This window comes from Oryx dammah, unplaced genomic scaffold (genome assembly GCF_014754425.2).
Source record: "Oryx dammah isolate SB20612 unplaced genomic scaffold, SCBI_Odam_1.1 HiC_scaffold_3, whole genome shotgun sequence".
Taxonomy (NCBI): domain Eukaryota; kingdom Metazoa; phylum Chordata; class Mammalia; order Artiodactyla; family Bovidae; genus Oryx; species Oryx dammah.
Window position 1 is genome coordinate 101,900,268 of NW_024070187.1, and position 14,922 is coordinate 101,915,189.

A 14,922-nucleotide genomic window follows, 5' to 3' on the forward strand; every position below is an offset into this window, starting at 1 on the left:
AGGAGCCTGGTGGGCTACAATCCACCGGGTCACAAACAGTCGGACATGACCGAGCGACTGAACACACAGGCTGCAGGTGGCCAGTGCAGGGAACAGCAAGAACACTAGAAGGAATCTGGCAGATGGCACCACGGGTCTGGGTGCTGCCCGTGAAGGGTAGGCAGCAAAGTCAGTGGTGGGAGGGGGGCCCCATGGCCTGTGTGTCCCCCGGAGCTGGGCTTTGTCCATGGGGAACATCCATTCTTTTCTCTCCACTTGAAGAAGCCCATTTGCCAGCTAGGTGCCCTGCCATGGGGACAGACTCCAGGCCCCAGTCTTCCCTTCACTCCCTCCTCCACCTTCATTTCTCTGAGCTCCATCCACCCCACCAACCGTGGTGCCCAGCTCAGGGACACGGAGCACTATGTCCACATGTTTGGAAAAACACACCCACAGGAAACTGGCATTGGCTGGCCCCATCCCCACAGAGAGATGCCACTCATTGAGCAACTACTGTTTAGGACCTTCTCAACAATGAGAAGAATGGCTCTGCATCACAGATTGGGGAACTGAGGCCAACAGAACTCAGGTCAGGGACTGCAGACCAGAGGGACTGACCTGGGACTGGCATCCACATCTGCCTGCCTCTATTCTAACTGTAACGACTGCTGGCAACTTACTTAATTGTCTTTGGGTGTTGGGGCCTCAGTTTTTCCATCCATATGTTCAGTTCAGTTCAGTTGCTCAGTCGTGTCCAACTCTTTGCTACCCCATGGACCACAGCACTCCAGGCCTCCCTGTCCATCACCAGCTCCTGGAGTTTACTCAAACTCATGTCCATTGAGTTGGTGCTGTCATCCAACCATCTCATCCTCTGTCGTCCCCTTCTCCTCCTGCCCTCAATCTTTCCCAGCATCAGGGTCTTTTCCAATGAGTCAGCTCTTCGCATCAGGTGGCCAAAGTATTGGAGTTTCAGCTTCAACATCAGTGCTTCCAATGAACACCCAAGACTGATTTCCTTTAGGATGGACTAGTTGGATTTCCTTGCAATCCAAGCGTCTCTCAAGAGAGATCCACAAGATGGGGTAATAATAGCACCTGCAGCATAATCATTGGGAGACTTCAGTGGGTTTGTCCTGTGAAAGGCTGACCATAGCGCCTGATGAGGGGTGCAGGTTGGCAGGATCGCCTTTCCCATCAGTCAGCACTCGCTCTTCTTATGCCTCATCACCTGGAGGAGAGGACGACGCGGGATGTGTGACGGGCATCTTTAGTCTCTAAAGAGCCTTCTGTGTATCCGGGGGACTGGGCTCTTTTGGGGCGGCTTGCAGGTGCTGGAGGCGCTCACAGCAGAAGGTGGCCCTTTTGGTTTGTGTGTTTGTGGCTTGAAAAATTAAGTGATTTCTAAAGTAAGGTTGTCCTGGGGAGGAGATGACCCCATGGGGGCCTTCCTGTTCCTGGAAGGACTTTGGAGAGAAGCTGGAAGGCCATATGTGGGGATTCCTACAGAGGAATGACAGGCTCCAGGTTCCCCGCCCACTGGCCTCGTCTTTGTTTACCTTATTTGTTCATAAAGATGCTAATCCTCCTCATGAGGGCTCCACTCTCCTGATCTAATGATTTCCGAAAGGTCCCCTTCCTACTATACCATCACATCAGACCTGTGAACACTGGAGACACACAAGCCTTCAGCCCTTAGCTTGTGTGTGTGTGCTCACTCCTCTGTGGTGTGTGTGTGTGATGTGTACGTTGCACGTGTGTTTCAGGACAGTGTGTGCATTGTGGTATTTGTGTGCCGTGTGTGTGTGTATGCAGTGTGCGTGCTTCTTTGCACAAATGTGTGGCCTGTATGTTGGGTGTGTGTTTCAGTATAAAGTGTGCATTGTGAGGTGTATGTGTGTGTTTGCATGATGTATGTAGAACATTAACAGAATCCACCCCTGCCTGTCGCTGGAGGGATCCTCAGAGGTTCCTTGGATGCAAAAGGTATAACCTGGACTAGCAAAGGAGGTCAGCCTGATGCAGGACCCGTGGTGGGAGAGTTCACAGCTGGGAGACTTGGTAGCAAGGGCCAAGAGTCCCAGCTCGGTGGGAGTGGGTGGCCCTGGGTGTAGGGAGAGTCTTGGGGGGGTGGAATCTTGGCTCTGGTGGCCCCTGGAATGAGGGGGTCCTATGTGAAGGGTCAGCCAGCCTGGGAGTGGGGTGCCCAGCTGCTGTGATGAATGGCATCACTGGTGCCCCCAGCTGTGGGGCTGTGGAAGCTGAGGGCACCTCAGTGTGCCCATGGTGACCACGTGGGTGGTACCCACCCCATAGCCTCTGAAGCACCTGGCAAGCTCTGCTCACCTCCTGGTGGGGTCGGAGGAGTGATGAGTTCTCCTCTCCCCACTGGGCCCCCACTCCCAGTGACTCTGACCTGTCTGGGCCTCAGCTTCCTCATCTGTAGAATGGGTCTGTTCTCCTGTGGTGATCCCCAACCCTGCTGGCCTCCTAGTCCAGGTGGTGACTGAGAGTCATCCTGATGAGGCTTGGGCTGCAGGGACATTCCAACCTTGCCTGCAGGGCCAAAGAGGGAAGAGGCCTCGCCTGGGTCGAGTCCTGGGGACAATTAGGAGGTGGCCGGGGGTGGCTCTGCCAGGCAGGGGGAGACGTGTGCTGAGGACTGGAGGGGACGGCAGGTGTGGCCCACAGTGGCTCCCGCTGGCTCCAGGCTGCATGGAGGGCTGCCCTCTGTGCCCGTGGGCCCTGTCCCCTGCAGGTGGTCAGCAGGGAGTGGCAGGGGAGGGTCACCCCTCCCCTGGGTGAGGGGGCCCGTGTGCAGGCCAGGAAACAGGAGAAGCCAGGAAGGGGTGAGGGCTGGCCAGAGCCATCGCAGGAGGGTACACCTCTGAGAACCGGGGACAGCAAGGCTTGGTGGCCAGACACTTGAGGGTCAGGAGCCCTGGGGGCCAAGGTGAAGGCTGAGCGCCACCCAGAGGCTGTAGAATAGGGCCCAGGCGGCCCGGTGCTCCCGGACTGCTGGGGCCGGTGGCTGTTCTGTCATCACTTCTGAGGCCCGCCAGCTCCGGTTCCTGGGGTGTGTGATGAGACGCAGAGGCCCTGGAATCCTGGCTGCAGGCGGTCTGCCCTGGAGGGAGCCGTGATGCCAGTCCCCACCTACTGGATGCGTGGCCTGCTCCACTGTGTGTCTGGCCTAGGAAATGACAGAGGTTGGTGGCAGGGCTGGGCTGAGTGACTAAGCCCTGCTTCTCGTTCTGGGGGCCCCTTCCAGCCCTTCACACCTGAGCCCTAAAAATGTGTCAGGACAGCCCTGACTTGGTTGACTTTACTTATCACTTCTTATAATTTTTTGAAACTTCCACTATTTCACACTCATGTTGAGTAAGAAAGGAGTGTGGACAGTGTGCATGAGCACCTTATTAATTTGCTATAACTGGAGGATGAGATGTCCTCAGAATGTTAATATTTTAGACCTTGCAGACTTTTTAAGTGTTAAAGGAATTATTATTTACTCTATTTTTTGCGGGGTGGAGGGTGTGGCCAAAAAACTCTGCTCTCTAGAAAAATCTTTGCTCTCTTTTCATTTTCCTATCTGTTTGCCTCTTGCAGAATACCATCTGCCAGTTGTGTGGTGTGTTCTGCTGTTGTTTTGCCCTTCTAATGTCCTTGCTCTTTAATTTTTTTTTTTTTTGGAATGTAATTGCTTTACAGTGTTGTATTAGTTTCCGCTGCACAGTGAAGCGAATTTGTTTCCCTTCTGCTCTGAGCTGGGTGGACAGACCCCTCAGCTTGCTAGCCTTGTGTGTAAATCATGAGATGGTAGTCTATGAGGGAGGGAAGGACAGGGGAGATGCCTGCAGGGTGTTGTGTGCTGGCTTATGATTGATGTGAAAGGCAGCCGGTGCGGCACAGCTCAGTGTTAAGAAGCTAAGTTATCTTAAGTCATTAAGTCATTAAACAAATTGTGCCCTGAGCTTTTTCCCCCCTCCTTCCCAATGTATTGCTTTCCAGTGGCTGCCATAAAGAATTCCCACAAATGAAGTGGCTTAAAACAACAGTTTACTTTCTTACATGTTTGGGAGGTCAGAAGTCCAAGGTCAAGGTCACTCTAATCTTAGATGCTCTCATCTTGAGATCTTCAGCTTGATTACATCTGCAGAGACCCTTTTTCTAAACCAGGGCAGGTTCCCGGCTGCCAGGAATAGGATGTAAACATATCTTTTGGGGGCCACTGTTCAGCCTACTCTAGTCCTCATCAGCCAGAAGCTGACCCATGTTGCCTGGGACCTGCTGCCCAACCAAGCACCCTCAGAGTCACGCTTAAACTCCTTCCAGGGCCAGCGTCACCGGCATACAGCGAGGTCATAGAGGCCGTCAGGGGGCCCACCTCTTGGTTTAATGCTCTGTGTCATCGTCATGAAAGTCCGAATAGCTTTTGAACCCAGACCCTTGCATTTCCATTTCACACTGGGCTGCACATTCTAAAGCTGGTCTTGGCCCGGTCTGTGATCTGCAGGTCCCAGGAGGCCTGACACATTTGCAGCCCTTGTCTTCTCCACTGATGACTTGAAGGATATTTGTTAGAGGTTCCAATACCCTGGTTCCTCTTTCTTTTTAGCACCAGTCACAATCCAGGGTTATTTATGTGTTCATTTCCCTGGTTGTCTCCTTGGCTAGAAACTTGTGTGATGGCTGGGACCCCATCTGGTCCTCCATTGCCCCCCAGGGCTAGTGTGATTTCTGGAATGTACTTTCTTGGCTCCGCTCTCTTTCCCAGCGTGGCATCGAGCAGTCACATCTCCTGGCTGAGACTCTTGGGCTCCTCTGTGAGGACTGGGCTGTGCCAGGCTCTGCAGGCCACTGTGAGCTCTAAATGAAAAGCCGTGGCACAGAGTGGGCACCAGGCTCGTCTCAGGTGGAAGCATGACCCACAGTTGCTTCTGGGGGTCAAGGCCTTTGCAGAAGTCATTGCCTGTTGGCTGATCATAGTGACACTGTGTGGCACTCTAAGCCTTGGGCCGGACTGGCCTTGGGTGTGTTCTTGACACAAGGCCAAGTTTGACTGGGCCCAGAACCGTGGGTACCTTCACCTCTTGCGTCCCATTCAACATCACACTCAACATTTATTGAGGCCCCGGCCTGGCAGATGTTGAAGGTGGGTGTCGAGAGCAGTAGGCTTGGCCTTAGCTTCTTGGAGTCTATTTGTCCTGGAAATACTGAGCTCAGACTTTGGGCTGAGCACAGGGTGAAGCAGACAAAGCTCGAAGTCGAGTCCTGTCCTTGAGCGGCTGATTGTCATGTGGGGCTGACAAATGAGCAAAGACATAGGGCAGCCCTCAGCCTGTAGTTTAGGGGGAGCTCAGAAGAGGCACCTGACCAATGTGGAGGGCATCTGGGGAGGCTTCCTGGAGGAGGCATAATGGGAGTTGGCTGTGACAAGGGGTGGGGAATTGGCTTTCTGTGTCAGAGAACTGCATCACCACGGCCTGCTGGGGAGTGTATTGGGCCTGGAGTGTGAGGTGGCTACGGGAGAGGTGGTGGGGTTGGGGGTGTGGTGTGACTCAGACCCTGAAAGGCTTGCACCCCTTCAGGGGTCAGGGTTCTCTTCAGAGGTGGCCTGAGCCTTAGATGGCTTCTAAACAGGAGAGTCTCTGTGACTTTCCCTTTTGCGGCCTCAGTTTTCTCATCTGTAAAGCGGGGAATGTGTGCTGAGCTTCTAATGAGATGACATACTTTTCCAAGGGGTGCTATGGTTGGGGTAAGAAACTGAGTCATCCCCAGGCATGGCCTCCTGTCTCTGCCCTTTGCCTCTTCTGCTCTTGGGGTCCTGAAAGCCTGACCCAGGGGGCCTTGGGTCCAGCCAGTCCAGGGTCCGATAAAAAGGTGGTGACTGGGACTGGCCCCGGAGACTTAATAGCCACTGTTCTCACAACCCCCAGACACTCCTGGGTTTCCATTCCCGTTCCCACTGCTGTCCATGGCCAGATTGCCATCCCAGGGTCTCACGGAGTGGTGGTCCAGTCTGGCTACCTGTGTCCAGCCTGCTGTGCTGCCTCGGGCAGGAGCTTTGCTTCCCTGGGCCCAGAGCCTCATCTGAAACCTTCCTTTTCCCGAGCATCTTCAGTGATCATGGGAGGGGCTGCTGGGAAGGAAAACGGCCTTCCCATTTGTCAGGCCACTGGCAAGCTGTGACAGTGTGATACTAGGTGGGCTGTGCCTTGATACCATGGCTTCTAGCAGTGCCCAGATCCAGCACAGATCACCTTGGCCTTCATGGAGACAACTGGAGGCTGGCATTGCTCTTCCTAATAGGTTTAGCTTTGTTTTGTTTAGTGAGTATCTTCACTGGGCCAGGCACCTTGCCAGCACTTCAAATTCTGGTCCCTATGAAGTGAGTGCTGTGGGTCCCCTTAAACAGATGTGAAAACCGAGTCTTTGAGAAGTTCAGGGATTTGCCCAGGACCAGTGACTCAGATGGTAAAGAATCCACCTGCCAATGCAGGAGACCCAGATTAGATCTCTGGGTCAAAAAGATCCTCTGGAGAAGGGAATGGCAACCCACTCCAGTATTCTTGCCTGGAGAATCCCCATGGACAGAGGAGCCAGGTCACAAAGAGTCAGACACGACTGAGTGACTAACACTTTCACTTTCATGAAGTCAGTCACGTGAGTCCCATTAAATAAATGTGAAAATCAGGTCTTCTTAGAGAAGTTCAGTGATTCAGTCCCAGGTCTGCCTCATTCTAAACGATGGCCCTTTGCCCTTTTCTGGGGTGACAAGGGCATCCTGCAGAATGGTCAGCTGTGTCCTGAGGGTGTGGCTTTTGACCTTTCCTCTTGGGGAAGCATCTTTCCCTTCTGGGCAGCTGTGAGAGTCAGGTGGAGTCAGGTGGAGCTGGAACTGCGTCCCATTGCACCTGGAGGGCAGCTGGCCACAGCAGCTTCTTTCTCCTGTCCTTCCCAGATAGAGGCAGCTAGTTTCCTGAAACTTGCTCACTCACCTTCCTTTGCGGCTTCCCTCATAGCGCAGTTGGTAAAGAATCCACCTGCAATGCAGGAGACCCCGGTTAGATTCCTGGGTCGGGCAGATCCACTGCGGAAGGGATAGGCCACCCACTCCAGTCTTCTTGGGTGTCCCTGGTGGCTCAGCTGGTAAAGAATCCGCCTGCGATGCGGGAGACCTGAGTTTGATCCCTGGGTTGGGAAGATCCCCTGGAGCAGGGAAAGACTACCCCCTCTAGTATTCCGGCCTGGAGAATTCCATGGACTGCATAGTCCATGGGGTCGCAAAGAGTCGGACATGACTGAGCTTCACTTCACTTTCACTTTCACTTCACCTTCCTTTAAGAAAAACGGCATCATTTTTTTCTGTAAAACAGTAATAGAAAATTCAATTTACTCGGAAGAGTATAAAGAGAAAAAGTAGCTGCTGGCACATCGTCACTAAGCTGTCCCTGCCAACACCTGGGAGGTGTGCCTATCTCCTCCTCACCCCTGTGTCACCAGAACACAGGGCCTGCCGCCGGCAGCTGCTCAACACATAGTTGTGATCAAATGCAAAAGATGAACAAATACAATTCAGAAAATTGCGACCACAAATCATATTTGTCCTTTGACGCTGCCTTTTTCACTCTTTACGACGGTGGCCTTTCTCCCTGTGGGGTTTGCTCTCACCGCCTGGATGTAATTTACCTGACCCGTCTGTTGTGGCTGAGCGTTTCGTCGCTGGGAAGAACATCCGAGTGTTCGTCCAGAGACCGAATCTCTGCTTAGCTTAAGTGCATTCCTAGAAGGGGTGTTGTGGGGCCACAGGATGGAACAGAGGAGCAACCTCCCATTTCCGAGGTATCTGGAAGGTGCTTCCTGCTCCTTGGGCTGTAGGGGAGACACACAGCAGAGGCCGACTTCTGAGAAGTGGTGCAGTTACAGGAGCAGGCAGGTCAGAGGAGACAGGAATGAATTATGGTTTGTGCTCTGATAAGTCCAATTGGAGCAAATGGAGTTCATCCTTCTCTGAAGACAGAATGTACCTTTCTGGAATCGATCCGGGGTGGAGGGGGAGTGGAGGTTGATTACCCCAAATAAACTGCCATGGCACACTGAGAGACAGTTCTGTCTCCTGTTCGAGTGTAACTGGCCTCCATTACTGCCTTCCCAGATTCCTAGTTGGATGGACATCCCGGGCCCCCAGGGCTAGCAGGTCATGCTGGACTGGAGTTCATGGCCATTGCACGTCCCTGGCCCACCAGACCCACTGGCATTGACAAGACACCCCTGCCCCACTCCCCGTCCCACACTTCCCCTGGCCCCCTCCGAACTCCCACCCCACCAAGCAGCCCTGCCCAGGCCACGGACCCCATGTTGCTGAATCCAGTGGCCACTTTCCAGTCTTCCTCTTCACCTTTCAGGAGCAGCCCCTGTCGGGTCCTTAATTCTTCTAGAAACACTTTCTTTCCTTAGCTTTCCTGGTTCTGTTTTTCTCCTTCAGTTTGCAGACTTCTCCTTTACTGTTTTCCTTGCTGATTTCGTATCTCCTCCCTGACCTCCCAAGGTTGGTCTTCCACCACTTTGGAATGCTCTCTTGTTTTCCTCTCTCCATTTTCTCCCAAGACTTCCCTGGTGGCTCAGACAATAAAGCGTCTGCCTACAATGTGGAAGACCCGGGTATGATCCCTGGATGAGGAAGATCCCCTGGAGAAGGAAATGGCAACCCACTCCAGTACTCTTGCCTGGAAAATGCCATGGACGGAGGGGCCTAGTAGGCTACAGTCCATGGGGTTGCAAAGAGTCAGACACGACTGAGTGACTAAACTTTCTTTTCCACTTACTAGCTGTGTGGCCTTAGGTAGCTTACTTAGCTTCTGTGCAACTCACTTGTCTCATCTCTGTGATGGGTCTGATAACCACCTACCTCTCCAGGTCCTACAAGGATGATACGCTTCCCTTCTCTCATCACAGGATTCGGCACATAATAGGTGCCTTCTGTGGTCACTCATTCATTCTCTCATTCACTCAGCAAGTGCTGATGGGGTGCCTCTTGCATGCTGGGCTCTGTGCTAAGTGTGGAGAACACCGAGAGAACCAAACAGATGTAGGCCCTGCTTACTTGAAACTCATATCCCGGTGTAGGGGAAATAGACAGGAAGTAAGTGAATGCCCATTTGTCACATGGAAAGCAGTAACAAGGCAGAGCGAGGGGCAGGGAGCCCAGAGTCAGGCTCACAGCGCAAAGCAGCCTGGGGTTGGCTGGGCACAGCGCTGGGAGCTGGGAGCTTGTACTGTCTTGCCCCAGGCTGGCTTGGGCACCTCCGCTGGGCCCAGAGCTGGCTGTTCTAGGCAACCAGTGCTGGGCTAGTCCTGAGAGTGTGGAGGGAACCGCTAACCATAAAGGTTAGACTCCATAAAGGAGTCTGAAAGCCCAGTTTTCAGAGTGCGGTCCTTATCCCTGCTCCGGCTTTGTGCTTTTGGAGCACACTGTGATACCAGGTGGGCTGTACCTTGATACCATGGGACCCCCCCTAGTGTCCTGCCTTAGGAAATGGCATCTGGTGACTGAGGCTCAGTGACATTTGCAGACCAAGGCTTACAGTTGCTTAGGTGGCATAGTCTCATGTTGACGAGGCCAGGACTGGACCAGATAGAGCTACTCAGTGAGGAGTGGTCACAGGGAACCTCCACCTGGGAGCATGGGAGACATGCAAATCGGCTTCTGGGGGTGATCCTAGGACCAGAATAAGCCCCCAGGTGATTCTGGTGCAGCCCTAGCTGGAGAAGTGCTCGGTCAGTTTTGAATGGCAGAGCATCCTTGGGTTAGCAGTGCAAGCTCTGGGAGGGAAGCCTCGGTGAATGCTGGCCTGCCCCCACTGCCTCTGCTGACCTGGCCTCCTTCTTCTCCCAGGATCCCAAGTGATGCTGGTTTACACGGAGGAGGAGCTGAGCCCTGCGAGACTGGTTAGCACGGCGGAGCTGGGAGCGGTGCCTGCTGGCTGGCGGGAGTGAACGCAAGATCTCAGCATCTCAACTTGAGAGGAAGCATGTCTAAGAAAGGCCGGAGCAAGGGCGAGAAGCCCGAGATGGAGTTGGACCCGGTGCAGATGGCAAACGAGGAGCTGCGGGCCAAGCTGACCAGCATTCAGATCGAGTTCCAGCAGGAAAAGAGCAAGGTGGGAGGGGCGCCGGTCTCCCGGCTCAGGTGAGGGGTGGGCTGTGAATTCCTGGTGGACAGACTGCCCCAGGAAGGTGTGTCCCAGGGCTGGGGTGAGAGTGAGCACTTCCACTCTCCAAGCCTCAACTTGCCCCTCAATAAAATGGGTATAACATTGGTACAGAGGCCACGTGGGTGCAAATCCTGTCCCATCTCCCACCTTTGGCTCTGATCTCAGGCCAGTTACTTCACTCTCCATACCATAACTCCCCTTGCCTGCAGGATGGGATCATAATAAGGCCACCTGATGGGCCAACGGTCAGGAGTAAGGTGTAAATACAGATACATGAAGGGCTCAGTATGGAGCCTGGCTCTGTGATGGGAGCCTTTGCTCTGGTAAGGCAGGTATGAGCTTTGGAGCCAGTCAGTGCAATACCCAGTTGGGTGCCAGTCAAAGGGCAGGCATGATGGGCAGACAGTGACAGTGGGAGCAGCCCGGGCTTTCTAATCTTGCAGACCTGGCTTTAGACCTCACCTAGGCTCCTGACTGACTTCACAGTCTTAGACAAGTGACCTGAAGTCTCTGAACCTCCATTTTCCCATCTGTAACATGGTATCATAACGATTTAAGGTTATCTTGGGCTTTCATAGTAGCTGTCAGTAAAGACTTTGCCTGCGGTGCAAGAGACCCAGGTTTGATTCCTGGGTCGGGAAGATCCCCTGGAGGAGGGCATGGCAGTCCACTCCAGTATTCTTGCCTGGAGAATGCCATGAACAGAAGAGCCTGGCGGACCACAGTCCATGGGGTTGCAAGAGTCAGACACAACTTAGCGATTAAACCACTACCAAAGGTCTATAAAGACAGCTGAGTCCCGAAGAATTGATGCTTTTGATCTGTGGTGTTGGAGAAGACTCTTGAGAGTCCCTTGGACTGCAAGGAGATCCAACCAGTCCATCCTAAAGGAGATCAGTCCTGACTGTTCATTGGAAGGACGGATGCTGAAGCTGAAACTCCAATACTTTGGCCACCTGATGGGGAGAACTGACTCATTGAAAAAGACCCTGATGCTGGGAAAGATTGAAGGCGGGAGGAAAAGGGGACGCCAGAGGATGAGATGGTTTGATGGCATTGCCGACTCGATGGACATGAGTTTGAGTAAGCTCATGGACATGAGTTGGTGATGGACAGGGAAGCCTGGCATGCTGCAGTCCATGAGGCTGCAAAGAGTCGGACACGACTGAGGGACTGAATTGACCTGAACTGAAAGATCTCAGGTGATGGAAACAAAGAAAGCCCTCCTTGCACAGCCACAGTCCTTTATGCTGGTGTGGTTCTGACCTGGGTGGTTTGAGGGCAAAAGCAGGCAAGGTGGGAGGTGCTCTGCCAGCCCAGAGAGGAGCCGCCCCTTGTGTGAGAAGAGAAAGAGGATGGGATTTGGGCTTGTTTCTGGGGGACACATCTGAGGACCTTGTCTGGCTGGGGACACGGAGGTTGTACCCTCAGCCCCGCAGGTCCCCTCCCGCTCTGCTCACAGACCTGAGGGTGGGGAGGGCCTGTTCCGGGAATAGCTGCAGGTGTCTGGTTGAGAGCTGGGACTCTGGCAGCAGCTGGAGTGCTGAGCACGGTCCAGCTTCTGGGTGGGGAGGGGGCTGGGGCTTGGTCCTTGGCTCTGAGCCCAGCTCAAGACGGCTGCATGGAGAACAGAGGCAGAGTCCCTGAGCTGGGGTGATGAAGCCTGGGCTTCTGGAGCTTGGGGACATGTATGCCCCTTCCCGTGCCCAGACTCTCACAAGTTCCAGTGCAGTGCAGCCACAGTCTTTCAGCACAGCTGCTGGCGGTGCAGCCTGTCCACACCCTGCCCAGCCCAGGAAGGATTCGCCTGCCAGGATCCCCCGGGGTTATCCGCTGCCCAGCTGGGCCTGAGCAGCTGACTAGGAAGGAGCAACAGCAGCTGTGTCTGTGGGACCAGCGTCATTTGACCAGGTCTCCATCCCACCTCCACCACCTAACCTGCCTTGAGGTCTTGGGGCAAGCCTTATGCCTCAGTTTCCTCATCTGTTAAATGGGGACACCTGATGTGTCTGCCTCTCTGGGTTGTTTAAGGAATGAATAAGAGTCACATCCAGGGCCCCGGGCACTGCCTGTCACGTTGTAGTTACTCAGGGGTTGGCAGACATTTCTTATGTGTCTGCTATGCAGGCCACACCAGGTACCATGGAGAGCCTCCTGACCCTCGCAGTGACCTGTGAGGTTAGATGAGGCCCTCCCCACTTTGTTGTCCTTTAGTTGCTAAGTCGTGTCTGATTTTTTGCAACCCATGGACTGTAGCCTGTCAGGCTTTTCTGGCCACAGGATTTCCCAGGCAAGAATACTGGAGTGGGTTGCCATTCCCTTCTCCAAGGGATCTTTCTGATTCAGGGATCAAACCCACATCTCCTGAATTGGCAAGCAGGTTCTTTACTGCTGAGCCACCTGGGAAGCCCCCTTCTCCTCCACTTTAAAGGTGAGCAGACTGATGGTCAGGGAGGAGAGGTGGCTGGGTTTCCGTAAACAAAATACCACAGACTCGGAGGTTTCGACCACATTTATTTCCAAATAGTCCTGGAGGTTGGGAGTCTGAGATCAGGGTTCAGGCAGAGTTGGTTTCCTCCTGGGGCCTCTCTCCTCAGCTTATAGACTGCCATCTTCTTCCTGCGTCCTCAGATGGTCTTCTCCGTGTGGGTCTGTGTTCTAATCTCTTCTTATAAGGGCACCAGTTGTATTGGATCAGGACCCCACCCTCATGACGTCATTTAACTTGGTGACCTCTTTTAAGACTGTCTTCAAATACAGTCACATTTTGATGTTCTGGCGGAGGGAGGGGTGGCGAGGGGTTGGTTAGAACAACCACACAGGAATTTGGTGGACATGATTCAGCCCATCACAGCAGGACAGTCTGGTCGTAGGTGTTGGCACGGGGTTGGAAGCCTGGCGCACGAGAACCCCAGCCTGGGCCTCCCTGTCCCCAGCACCTCCTGCCACCACATGCCCTGGCTGCTGTGTTCTCAATCCAGCCACCTCATGGCCTTTCCAAGGGTGTGCGGAGAGGGTTTCTGTTCTGGGAGAATTCAGCAATGTGTTTACTGGCTGATATGACACCTGTGACAGTCGCTCAGTTGTGTCCGACTCTTTGTGACCACATGGACTGTACAGTCCATGGAATTCTCCGGGCCAGAATACTGGAGTAGGTAGCCTTTCCCTTCTCCAGGGGGTCTTCTGGACCCAGGAATCGAACCGGGGTCTCCTGCATTGCAGGTGGATTCTTTACCAACTGAGCTATCAGGACAGACATGCATATAAACCTTGCAATTGCATATAACTGTTACTTCTATGTGATCTTGTGATATCCAGTTTTGATGCTGCATTTACAGTGTTGTTACTTCAGCAGAGGAACCCATAGAATCAAGGATTGTGGGGAACACACCTGTTGGTTCATCGAGTCCCCCTGGGCCTGTGCCCCAGGGCTGGGGGGCATTTGGAGATGACTCAGAAATGACCCCATTCACAGACAGGCTGTGTGCTAAGATGCTCAGGGAGCTAGGTGGATGACAGTACTTGGCTTGTGGCCCCAGAGATTTTAGGAAACCATGCAGTGGTCAGAGGGGCCTGAAACAGCTTTGCTTTCTCTCTCCAGAGGTGGTGTGGAGCCAGCTCTGAAGGATTTTGCTAGCTGGTAAGAAAGGGAGCAGGATTCACACTATCCCAAGTATCCAGCATCACCTGGGGGCTTCCTCAGTGTCACCTGGGGTGCCAGGCCACTGGAGGCAGAGTCCCTGGCTTGTTGAAGCCCACAGTCTGGGGTGGGTAGGGGCAGAGAGGACAATGGTCAGCACATGGGCTCAAGACGGGCCGTGGAGCTTCTAGCTGCTGCCCATCACTTAACAGCTGGTGATTCTTGCAGTGAGCAGCCCATCCTGGTCTTGATCTACCCCGGGTCAGGGACTAATCCAGCTACAGAAGCAAGTCAGGCCCCATCCTGCCCTTCAGGGGCTGGCCTAGTGGGTATGCTGGGAGGGTTGGAACTGGGGTGTGGTCTGTGCGGTGATGGAGGGAATCACACTCCAGGGACCCAGAGGAGGCCCTGACCCATTCCGGCTTCCAGACCCTCCTGGGGAATGGAGGGAAGGCACCAGGCAGAGGGACCAGCAAGCCTAGGAGCCGGGAGCCCCTGGGGAGTGGATGCTGTCATTGATTATTCATAAGCCGCCAGGCCCATCATCCTTCTTTCTTTCGCTCAGTCCATGGCTGGTTATTGAGCATCCACTACGTGCCATGCTCTGTCCCAGACACTGTGCTGCCCTGGAGACCCTCTCCCTGAGCTGGTGTCTAGTTGGGGAGGTGGGGAGCAAAGGCCAGGAGACTAACATGTGATATTTGTGCCATAGTGAAAAGTGTCAAGAAAGTAAGGCTGGAGAAGCAAGTGGAGAGTAGTGGGATTGGAGTAGGGGTGGCTCTTCTGGGAGGTGGTTGGCAACAAAGGGGCGCTGCAGGTGGGGGAGGGCAGGCCCTGCAGAGACCTGGCCGGGAACCCTCCAGGCAGAGGGAACAGCTCAGGAAAAGGCCTGCAGGTGGGAAGGTGTCTGTGTGTCCGAGGTGCAGTGGGCAGGGAGGTGGCCTGAGCTGGGCAGTCACGGAGGAGGACCAGAGAGCCATAAACCAGGGTCAGTCCTGCGGGCCGGGGAGGACTCAGGCCTGTGTGTTGCATGCCACAGAGCTCTCTGTTTGTGTTCTTTTGTATTTTTTGTATGTATCTATTCAA

The 14,922-nt window shown here is 53.9% G+C and overlaps 1 protein-coding gene across 1 annotated transcript in view; it reads left to right on the forward strand.

The window, feature by feature from the left end:
• The window catches only part of JAKMIP1 (janus kinase and microtubule interacting protein 1), a 128,412-nt gene that overhangs the window by 43,810 nt on the left and 69,680 nt on the right, over nucleotides 1-14,922 (forward strand). The window contains exon 2 of the mRNA XM_040237305.1: nucleotides 9,878-10,142. Within this exon, the coding sequence (XP_040093239.1) occupies nucleotides 10,014-10,142 (129 nt within the window). The 5' untranslated portion in view covers nucleotides 9,878-10,013. The remainder of the gene's footprint in view (nucleotides 1-9,877; nucleotides 10,143-14,922) is intronic.